This window comes from Bombus huntii, chromosome 11 (assembly GCF_024542735.1).
Source record: "Bombus huntii isolate Logan2020A chromosome 11, iyBomHunt1.1, whole genome shotgun sequence".
Classification (NCBI taxonomy): Eukaryota; Metazoa; Arthropoda; class Insecta; order Hymenoptera; family Apidae; genus Bombus; species Bombus huntii.
The window spans coordinates 5,129,112-5,140,845 of NC_066248.1; the positions used below are offsets into that span (position 1 = coordinate 5,129,112).

General features: G+C 36.9%; 1 protein-coding gene across 7 annotated transcripts in view; it reads left to right on the forward strand.

Annotated features, from left to right (window-relative positions):
* Positions 1-9,415, forward strand: part of LOC126871435 (pre-piRNA 3'-exonuclease trimmer-like) — a 110,584-nt gene extending 101,169 nt beyond the window's left edge. Inside the window, exons 1-14 of one of the 7 annotated variants that reach the window (XM_050630269.1) lie at positions 518-895; positions 974-1,232; positions 1,317-1,595; positions 1,663-1,861; positions 1,928-2,032; positions 2,116-2,223; positions 2,302-2,398; positions 2,484-2,583; positions 2,657-2,740; positions 2,816-2,904; positions 3,036-3,089; positions 5,635-5,733; positions 6,936-8,373; positions 8,453-9,415. In XM_050630269.1, the coding sequence (XP_050486226.1) occupies positions 765-895; positions 974-1,232; positions 1,317-1,595; positions 1,663-1,861; positions 1,928-2,032; positions 2,116-2,223; positions 2,302-2,398; positions 2,484-2,583; positions 2,657-2,740; positions 2,816-2,904; positions 3,036-3,089; positions 5,635-5,733; positions 6,936-7,011 (1,680 nt within the window). In that variant the 5' untranslated portion in view covers positions 518-764 and the 3' untranslated portion in view covers positions 7,012-8,373; positions 8,453-9,415. Of the gene's footprint in view, positions 1-517; positions 896-973; positions 1,233-1,316; positions 1,596-1,662; positions 1,862-1,927; positions 2,033-2,115; positions 2,224-2,301; positions 2,399-2,483; positions 2,584-2,656; positions 2,741-2,798; positions 2,905-3,031; positions 3,090-5,634; positions 5,734-6,935; positions 8,374-8,452 lie in introns of those variants that run through there. The other 6 variants (XM_050630272.1, XM_050630270.1, XM_050630271.1 and 3 more) reach the window with 6 other exon arrangements.
* The last annotated feature ends 2,319 nt before the right edge of the window (positions 9,416-11,734 follow it).

An 11,734-nucleotide genomic window follows, 5' to 3' on the forward strand; every position in this document is an offset into this window, starting at 1 on the left:
GTTTTTGAGAAAGAGATTGTCGAGTTGAATTTGTCTCGTAACACGTCCAGATCCTTCCTGTCTCTGGCTACCTATTGAATTTGAATTGGATGAAGTTGTTGCTGCTAATTAGGAAATTAATAAACCGCTACTGTGAATTTACTCTCGTTAGAGAAAGTGGAATGTATTAATCACGACCGTTGAGTAGGTGATTTCTGTTATGATCGATTGTTCGATTAATTATGTCCGTATTCAAAGTTTTAAGCGCCTCGACTGACGTCGATCATGTATATTTTTAGTTTCTATAATTATGATTTTTGTATATTATATGTATATTATATTTTAATAAATTGCGAAAATTTATACAATGAACGAGTATTTTATATAAGCGATTAAATGTATTAGACGATAATTAACGGTGCTGTTTGATGAACTAATAAAAACAAAATAGAGAAGCACGGTAAATTGAAGGATAAGAAACGTGGACTGTAATGTATTGATTCCTAATTCATAATTCTATTTTTGATCCTGTTCAATTCCTACTTCCAGCGTCTATCATCTTGTCATTTTTTTTATTGTTATTAATATATTTGAATCTTTAAGAATTTTTTAAACTAATCATATTTTCATAAATAAAATTTGGATCGGATAAAACTTCGTGATTTCGTTTGATTGCAATATTCATTTTTTGTAACCAAGTAATACTGTAGATCAGTTAGGTTATATTCACGTGATTATTCGTTGAAAGTCAGAGTTACTGTGTACATAAACAAACCGAATTTAACATGAATGAAGTTTTGAATAGCAATTTTGATGCTGTGTATCCACGGATAGAGAATGCTATAAACAATGCAGCTTTCATTGCGATAGATGCTGAAATGTCAGGTATACATTCGGAGAGAAATTTGAAAAATAGGTTAGGTTTACTCAGGATTGTAAGGTTATCTTAATATTAGTTGTACTTCTTTTCATACTAATCTTTTCTGTATTTCAGTTTATTTGATACTCTCAATGATCGTTACATGGCATGGAAAAGAAACATTCAGCAATTCGTAATTGTACAATTTGGCATTACAACTTTTTACCGTGTTCCTTCTAACAATGCCTATAAAGCGGACAGCTTTAGTTTTTACTTGTTTCCTAGATCTATTCCATTAAAAAATAGACAATTGTCGTGGGAAGTGGAAGCGATAGATTTCCTTTATAAACATGGCTTCGATTTTAATAAAGTATGCTCTCAAAATACAATTGGGGTAAAATGTTTGTATGTTCGCTTAGGCAAATTTTTTAACTTGGCAGTATCAAATCTGTCATAGAAATATCGATATATTTTTTAGTTCTTAGTCGGAGGTATTTCGTACATTGACGAAATAGATGAGAGTTTACTGCGTGATCACATAGTACATGGCGATGTAGAAAATTATTTATCACTGTTATCCTATGACGAAGAAGAAAATTTCAAAGAGTGCAAGAGCAAGGTTTATGAATGGATTTCTAATAAGTTAGAAAATGCACCATTAAAGTTGGAAGTTATTACTCCTATGGTACAATATGTACTACATAAAGACTTAAGAAATAATTACAACGATATTTGGATTACATCAGACAATAAATCAGTACGTATGTAATATTATTTCTATTTGGATACTAATGAAACATTATATAAGATCGTCTGTTTTTCAGATAAATGTTATGAAAATATCGAGTAATGCGCAGGATGATTTGTTCAAGAAGGATAATTTGGAAGAAGCACTGCTAGGTCTTTATTTAGGTTTTTCCAAAGTATTTAAACTTTTGTCCTCTAGTAAGAAAACGATAATAGGGCACAATATACTTTTGGATTTAATGTTCATGCATCAACAGTTCTATAAGCCACTACCAGGTATTAAATGAATACATATTAACAATAATTGATAAATCATATAATTCGAATTTGTATGTGTTTTAGATTCATACAAAGAATTCAAAAGTAATATACATACATTATTTCCACAAATATATGACACAAAATTCTTAAGCTTTGAATTGCGAAAATTATATAGCAGAGAGGAAGGTAAAGAACATTGATAAAGAAACGTAAATTGTAGACCAATAATGTATCTGTATAAACGTGAGAACATGTTTTTTTTTTTTAAGTAAACTGGAAAGTAAATTCATTGAATATTTTGTACGAATATTTTACAACTCAAGGACGAATTACAACTTATAATTCACCAGAGATTATCTTTAATGAAGAATTTTCACGTAATTTAATTTTATGACGACTTGTTAAACCCTATTGTATTACATGGCATCTTTTTCTCATTTCAAACTATATTGTAGATAAAAAGAATTATCATAGCGCTGGGTGGGATTCTTACTTTTGTGGATATGTATTTGTGAAAATGGCACATATATTTTGTGTAAAGAAATTTGGGACGTATGCTTCATATTCATATAATATTTACATTGCAACATATGATAATATGTACTAATCGATCATGAATAATGTTTATTATCTTTAGGGGTTTAGAAGAAAGGACAGCGTCCCATTCTGAGTTAATGAGCAGTGTAAAAGATTTTATAAATTCTATAAATATAACGAGAGGCAATGAAATGTATATGGTAGGAAAGATATATTTTTCCATAACTACAAAGCACACAGGATAATACTTTAATTGTATTATAAACATTTCAGAAACTTGATGGAGAAGATCCAATGTTATCGAGACCACAATGGCTTCATGTCAAGTTGAAGTCACCATCTCTAGATATTAAGCAGGTATTCTCAAACATGAAATTATATTTGAAGGCTGTACTTTCAACATTTTTTTGATCAGTACCAACTTTTTTTCAGTTAATGGAGAAATTCTCATCTTATGGTTCAGTGGATGTAATGCCTTTTGCTCGGAGACGCGTTTTAGTAGCTGTCTCAAGCCACAATACGTAAGTATAGTTTTTGAACTTATCAACAGTATGTCTTATCGTTACATAAGACAAAAACATTTCACAAAAAATGTTTAATCTCGATCCGTAATACAATAAAATGTCCTATTTCCGCCGCTCTTTGGAGTTAGTAACAAACGGAACAAGGCGACTGACAGTCCGCAAATGATAAAGTACGAATCTACGTAAGTACTTTTAGGTAATCGGCTTATTTAGCTTGAAACAAATTTAAACCTCGTTGTCGTCCAGCATAAATATCTTCACGGTTGGCCGTCAAACTGACACAAGACAAGCTCCCAGAAACTCGTATTTCACGTTTTACACATCACGGTATTCAGGTTAGCAAAACAATGAGGTGAGATTAAAGGAAAGGGGCAAATACGGTGAATCCGTGCAAAACTCGTGACACGCGCGATTTTCGTTGATATTAATTCTTTCGGTCGTCTTTCATTTTTCCGTTATATTTTCCCTCACGCATTAAGCAAATATAATTAGGTATTAAGTACGCAGTTGGTATTTTAGTATGAAGCTGCTTCGATGTAAGGTGCCGGAACTATTTTGGATCTTATCCAAGGGCAACCACGTATACTCATCATTGCACTTACAAAGTGTGATATCGATGCACGTGATTTTATATGACGTAACCGTATTTTCGTTTTGCCAAAATTTGTCCTAGTTAATTTACTCTTAATATTTTAGCCGCGTATTGTCTTGTGTGATTTTAGATGCGTACATTATATATAGTTCTCCTCGAAGAAGCAACGATCGAAAGACGTTTGCTTCAACGTTCGAATAAGTACATACCATCAGAAGCATAGAATCTTGTCTTTCTTGCTACGCTGTTAAAACGTAACGAGACCGATATAGCATTACTCGGAAACGGATTAATTATAATCGTACGTCTTGTCAGCAGAGCATCAGCAGCAAAACTATAAATATCAGTGGGAAAGGTGAACGACCTAAGATCCCTTAAAGATAGTACGGATCTCATTGATATTCTTATATCAAATTATAATTTGATACACATTACGCTCTTCTAAATAGAAAGATATATTTTTACAAATAATATTACACAAACTCTAATTTCGCTCGATTAATATACCGAACACTCTGTATTTCATTGTATGTATAAAGTCAAAATTACATTTGCTGTTTCAGAACATCGCTTGATTTTCAACGTGAATATGGTATAACGTATATAACTTGTTGACAAGTAGTTAATACAACAACGTGATCGATGAATCTTATTTCATGCGAGTATCGAGTTGTTCCAACTCCCTCTTCCTTGCGGTTTATTTCTCCGGTCGGATCGATTGATCAATCGATCGTGTTTTCTTAATTCAGACAGCTTGAAATCACAAACCACCATCAGCATCGATATCAAATCCATTAGAAGCCCGTTTACTTTTCGTTCGCCAAGCTATCGGAACAACGAGCACTTATACATATAAATGAGCATAGCTGTCGGAAAATCACTGCACCCTACCGTTTTAAACCCGATCTCGTCCTAACGTTTATTGTTCCACCTACCACTTGGTAGCGATTCCCTACGGAATTCATTAAGCGAACGTTGTAATATTCCGAGTGCTTTGGCGGAAAATGGTTTTCTTAACTGTCTCCTAATTGTATTATTAATAGGATAAATATATTCAAGTGTACAATATTTAATATATATATACAGATAAACATAAGATACGCGTCGTAAAATAAGAATAGATACAAATGTTCAAGTATGTGAAATGTGAAATTTTTTAAATATTTTATCTGCAATATCTATACACATAAAATGTACACGCGTAATCGAAAAATCGGACATTTGAGAAACGATAAAAGCAAATCGCTTGGAACCGTGAAACAATAACTTTGTACGCGAAACGAAATCATTCAACCCATAGAACTCGTCATCGGGGATGCACGCGAATCAGCTGACTTCATCAAGCTCGAATTAGATCGAAATGAATTATGTAGCGCTTCGCTATCAAGTATTGCATTTCACGAGCACGATGCATTTTCTTTCGAAGCGTTAAGCGTTCGGCACAATTCACCCGCGTTAGATTTTCCTTGCCGCTGGCATTTTTCCAAGCGTTCCCGCGTGTCTGTGTATCATTGCTACTGGACAACTTTTGTATCGGCGCGTGCATCGCATTATTACAGTTAAATGATTCAATGACCGTCGTTATTCAATAAGTTTGATCGCGTAATTCTTGATAATCGTACAAATCTTTTGGTCGATTTTCGCGGAAACGAATTGCTTTAGCAAATTGTAAATCGTCCGAGTTTAACTTTACCATTTTCCATTGTACCACGAATGCCAAATAATATTCATGTATTTCATTGTAAAAAAGAACTTTATCCTATAACACTGTTCGATACGATGAATTTCTATTTTTACATTTTTTATTATTCATTTTTAGTACGAGAGATTCTTTACAAGTTCCTTTATAAATCTTTATAAACAGCAATCTACTAAAGCGTATCTCGTTCAAGTAACACAATGGTTAAATGTGTAAAAGGAATATCGATCAGATAGTGGAAAATTGAATTGCACAAGATTTAGCAAGCATTTATTTGTTGATTTTATTAATGTTATTAATAAAATAGTAACCCAAGCTTGCCTTGTAACGCGCGTCGATCAGGCCAGGTTGCACAACGTAATCGATATGACATTATTTTTACCCATGTATTATTAATGTATTATAAATCGTGATCGCTTGAAAAATTCTGTTGCAGCGCGTCGGAGATATTGCAGCGATTCAAGAACAGCGAGGAATTACAGGTGGTACGGTACAACCGCATAAAACACGCGACGTCCATGACCATTTTTTTGTGGTAAGTTTTTCCAAAATTTCCCATTTCTCGTGCTTCTCTATTTTTTTATACTACATATACCTATACTGTATTATTATTAAAACGTAGAATCTTGCAGGCGAATACAACGTAGAAGTAGATAGGAAGCCTATAGAATTTTAAAAATTTATAATTTATTGCTCGTGAATTATCAGAGTTATGAATTCAATTTACCAACGATTCTTTATATATGCGATGTTCCTTAATTAGAACGTAATTGTCGAAGGCCAGGTTATTAATATTCTTGCTATACTAAACTGTACGAAACATCTCACATTTCAATCGTTTCGATTCCGAAATAATTTACAAATAATTGTACTCTTTAAACTCAAATTTATTACATTGTTATTTCATGAGAAAACAATCTTCAAGTACAATGGTTCATCCTATCGGAGGAAAACGGACAAGATCCAGGGGTTCGTCCTGCGACATGTCGTTAAACGGTTGGCTGGATGTCACGCGTGACCATTTTGGGAATTGCACTAATTCGGCGAGGTTCTGCGCGAGCCCCTTGATGACACGATCACGATTGAAATTCGGTCTCGACACCGGCGAGCCCTAAATTCGATCGCCGTGTTTCAGCTTAAACGAGGCTGTCCGCGTTACGTCAAACAAATTAATGGCCCTTCCACAGGCCTGTGCGCCACCGCAGAATCTCTAATTAGCACGAAGATTGCCGTAGATGCATAAGTGGAGATCACGGTGCCAATTGTTGCGAAGCTGGGCCCTCGCGACGCCCATCGCGTCGATGTTGAAACTGTAAAATTGTCGAATTCAATGCGGCTCTCAATGTCTATCGAGATAATTTCGAAACGAGCGTTATATAACGATTCGTCGTGGATCGCGTATTAATCGTACGGTTTTACGTCTGATTAAAAATTTGTACAAGCTACCGATGAATTTCGAGCGAAACGATCGGCACAGCGTTGATCGTTCATGATGAGATGAAATCATATGGGACGGGGACCATTTCTATCTTTGATACCTTTATATTTAGCCAGTCGATATTTCTCTAAAAATCAATGTCCAGGCTTTCTATATTTTCTCAGCTTTCGAGCTTTTAAAGATATTTTTACATTTCATAACTGTTTTTAGCTTTTGAGACGATTTTGATTAAAACTATTGATAAATGTAGCCTGTGCTACGGTATATAACTGTTAGCAACTAATTATTTTTAATTGCAGGAGCGGAGCTGTTCTGTCCGGAGGTGTTCTTGCCTGGATGTTAAAAAATATTTCTAAAACGTATATCAATCAATAACAATAACGAGGAACAATCCTTTTTCACGTATAATCCTTTATGCATATTGATAATGGGGAACGTTACAAAAGCAAATCTCAGTAACGAAACGGTTATTCCAATTGATTTTTGTATGGTAGGAGATACAGAGTAAAAATTCAATTTTATTTTCCACGCGTTCCATCTGTATACCAAATAATTATATATACGTGTTCGAAGATAATGTCTTTAATATATCTTTTTATATTAAGAAACTGGCCAAATTGTTCAGTCATTTGGCACCGTTTTTTAGTTGTCCTTGTATTTAGACAACGAGTCTTTCTATACAAAGCGAACAGTGCAACGTTACAAATCGTACGCTATATAATTATCTGAAACTTACTTTATGAAACCATGTAACTATATAACGAAAGCAAAGTGCGTTAACGAAACGAGCGTTACACATAGGAAAGAAAATCATAGTTATCCGTGCGGATGGGACTGCAATTCATAGATCAAGTTCTACCAACAAGACAGCATTTCAATACGTTCATTGATTACACCATGATTCTCTTGCATAAGAATCTATATAAGAGATCATGAAAGAAGAAATGAAAATAAGCATTCGTAAAAATGAGAAAGTAAAACAAGCTTCGATTGGATTTCCAACTGGCCGGCCAACCCAGAAAGAGTGCCTCCGTCTCTGTCTTCCTTTCTTACGTTCGTACGCGACCACCAGCCGCAAAATCTATTTAAATGTTAGATCGAAATCGCGAGTGGAATCTTTGCGTGAGCTGTTATTATTATTTCTCGTTCTGGTTTGTCGACGTTCCGGGCCAGAGCTCGTTTTCGTCAAGGAACCTATTCACCGTTGTGCCAAACCTCCGTGCACTCGCGAAAAATCCAATTATCCCTGGCTTTGCTGCGAACCGGTCGTATTTTCTTCTTTTTTTATTCACACACACACGCGCACACATACACACGCACGCACATACATACACACATAGGCGCGCGCGTCGTTAGACATTTGGAAAGTTTTTCGATTATGCTTTCTCCCAGTGTGTTGCACCCTTTCACCTTTTTTTATAAGTAGAACGTTACTCGAATATGGTTGAGCATAACGTTTATCGTTGCTACGCACGGACTGATTTAGGCTTGGAAATTCTTAAAAGAATCGCATATTGTAAGGAAAATGAAGATGTCGTAGGTATTGGCGATACTCGAGTGGTTATATACGATTCTCGCACTATTAAACGAAAACAAGGGGCAAAGAGTAACACGTGACAGGTTGTATCGTAAATTTCGTTGCAGTCTTGGCAAATGGTCTGGCATTCATACTCTAGAACAACGACTTGTTACTATCAAACGACGTTCAATCGTGTACGTGGACTCCTTAAGCAAGCGGTAACGTAGATAACATTCGACAAAATCTTGCAGAGAATCGTTTTCAATGATATTTATTATATTGAATTATTGTTCGCAGAATGAAGATGGATAAGCAGGACGAACCAGGTGATATCGATCCTCCTAACGACAAGGTACCATAGTACGAAACGAGACGATGTTCTCGTTGCGAACTCGTTGCTGTTACTCGCCGACCACTTTGTGCTACTTTGTGCTTATCTTGAAATCCTGATGGCCAAGGAAGAGACCAAACGTTCCCCGATATTTCAAAAGTTTTCTCTGGCGGCCACCCAAGGCTAAATCACTCGAAATAACGCAGTAGCAATTTGTGTAGGCGTGCTGCCGGACGGTCAGCCTGGTCACACTGGTGTCCGGTGGCAGGTGGAGCAGCTTTCGAGATGGATCTCACGCTCTGTCTCTTTGGGTTCTACTTCGACCGGTTAAACGACGAACGTAAAGGTCGCGAGCGCCAGCAACGAGGTCTATGGAACTGGGTTAACCAAATTCGCTATTTTCTCGTCTCATCGGGTACAATTTGTATTCGGATCATCCTTACACTACTTGGATGTTCCTTCGCATCCTCTTGGGAATCAACGTTGATTACTAACCGTCGTTTTTCACCAAACGAATGGAAACTTAACCCATTGGTCGTTAAGGTAATTTCCTTCTTACCGTTGCTCTTCTTTTGGTAGATGCATTTGTCTAGTACATGGAAGAGGCGAAAGGTGAGGGCGCGTGATAGATAGAAGACTACTATTTGGCAACCTTGAGCGATCGGCCGATTCTACCGAGGCTATAGCACGTACACTTCTCTCAGTATAATTCCTAGTGTTCAATCTACGGATTTTTCTTAAAACGAGGAGCTAATCGTCAAGGTGAATTGTAAATCTCACTAACCATTAAATCCTTCGAGTCTCTGATCTAAATCGACAGGGTAATCGTGGATAATCACAGAGTCGCAAGTTCTCGAGAAACGGAGACCTTGCGATCCTGGTTTTACAGAAGAATTAACAGAAAAAAAAGAAAAGAAAAAGAACAGAAAGAAGGCTTGAAAGAAAATCTCGATAGTCGGTGACGAGGACCTACTTCGTAACTCGTGCACAAAGTGGAAAACGGTATCACGTGGCTGCCCAAAAATACGTCGAGAGGTGACTCGATTCGATCGCCTTCACCTATCGGTCCGGCCAGGACGAGAGGCGAGTCGGTCGGACCGTTGAACGCACTGCCAGCAAAAAGAAGAGACGATTGAAAATACCCACACGTCGGCGTTCTGGTCTCACGGTTTCGAAATCACTCGTGCAGCCGAGAATCGTAGCGTTTCACGGGAGCACGGTGTGGGCCAGGCTGCGCTTTTGCTTTGGCATGGACCGAGCACCTGTCGCGCGTCGCCGACGGTGGAAATAGCCGTTTTCGACGGGGAGAAACGCGCGCCTGCGCTGACACAGAGTAACGCGATTATGTGGGTGCGCCGAGATTAATTGCTTCCACCGATTACCGAAATAATTGTAAATCGTCCGCGTCCCTACGATCGCATCGGTGTAATTAAGCTCTGTTCTCGAAACGCAACGAACGAAGGTTTCGTTGGTTCGGTTCTTTGAAGAACGTTGATCTTTATCCTATGCAAATGGCGGGGAAATTGCAGGAAAATGGATGTTCCTTTGTATAAGGAAATTGGTAGAAGATTGTTTTCTTTTGTCCAAGAAAATTGAAAATTTCGTGCAAAAATATTGGTCCCTAGTGTCGCTTTAATTGTTTAAAGTTTGTTTGACAAATCTCGGCTACTTTGCCTCTATCTGTACAATTGTAAAAGCCAGAGATTAAACTGTAGGAGAGTAAGCGAGATTAATGGATGGACGACCGGTGGAAATTATCGAATATAAAGAATATTGCTCTCGAAATGTCACAGATAAGGGAAATGGACGATGATATGGGATTGAAGAGGTTCGATTGAAGTGGCGGAAGTACGAAAATCATCTTTCTCCGACGGAGGGGTACTAGAGGTCCCAGCAGCAGCTTCTTGTTCGAAACCTCTCTAGGACTATTTTTGTCCATAAGCTGAATAGCGGAAATAGCCTAGCCTAGCCCCTGGCCTAGAGCGTAGGCTTGACCGGCCATAATAGCGCCTCTTTCAAGGATATATCGTGACGTCACGATTTCTTTAGAGACAAAAGTCAGACGTCAGTGATCACCTAAATGACGTTTCTCTTTCGATTATGAAATTTGGCATGTTAATAAATTAGACGGGGCTATATTATTCTCTTCTGAAACGTAAATGAAAATTTCTTTAGAGTTATAATTATCTTATGGGTTAAACGCGATCGTATATGTTTCTCTTCAAATTCTAATGGTACGCGAATTTGTTACGTTTGTATGTATGTTTTACCTAGGATAAAGACGAGTATCGTATTAGACACCTTGGGGCGCGTTGTCTGGTCTCAGGATGGCAGACGTAACGTCTTCTCCGATCAAACCACACAAAAATAATCTAACGTTTTACAGAAGCATGGAATTATAAATACTTCTGAGCACATTCGTCTTGTTTGAATAGGCTTTGCTTCGTTCGCACCGTCAATGAACATTTTTAATCTTTACGCGTTTCAGGCAAAATCGTCAAACGTATAATGTCCATTGCTTCGTTCATCCTCCATTTATTCCTTAAATAACCACATTTTCTAATTTTGTTAATCATCTTTGTGAAATATGTTACGTAATTATTTAAATGCAAATTAATACTTTCAAAGATGGAATCTAATAAAGAGAAATTTCTTTTATTGCAGAATACTAAGTGCTGTAATAATTACACCTAGACATCCTGACGCCGTTCATCCTTCAACAAATGAAATTTCCTATTCTCCTGTATACAATCGTCCATACCTCCTAATGTCATCTTCAACGATTGTTACACAGAACGAACGACGAAACTGGACGACTACACCTTCAAAGGTAAGCCGAACAAAAATATTGAGACAGAACTCGAGTTTATGGCATTTTGATCTTTTTTCGAATCGTGACAACAGTTGTTCCGTTTCACGACGCTCGTCAGAAGCTGCGTCGACACGGATCCACTCGCATAGTCACAATGAATATGCTTTATATCGCATTTGTGATATTACTAGCTATTTATACAAACTTTCATAATTGTCTATGAATAGTTCCAGTGCCTTGATGAGAATAGTAAGCGCAACACAGGTTGTAAAACTTACAGTTTGCTTTCTACAGAATTAATAGAAGATTAAGAACAAGATTCAACGAGACAGAGATTTTTAATATTGGCGTGATTTCTTAATCGGATAATTATAATAGAATATAATAGATATCATAATGAAAAATAATAGAAGATGCAACAGCTCTGTTGATACGA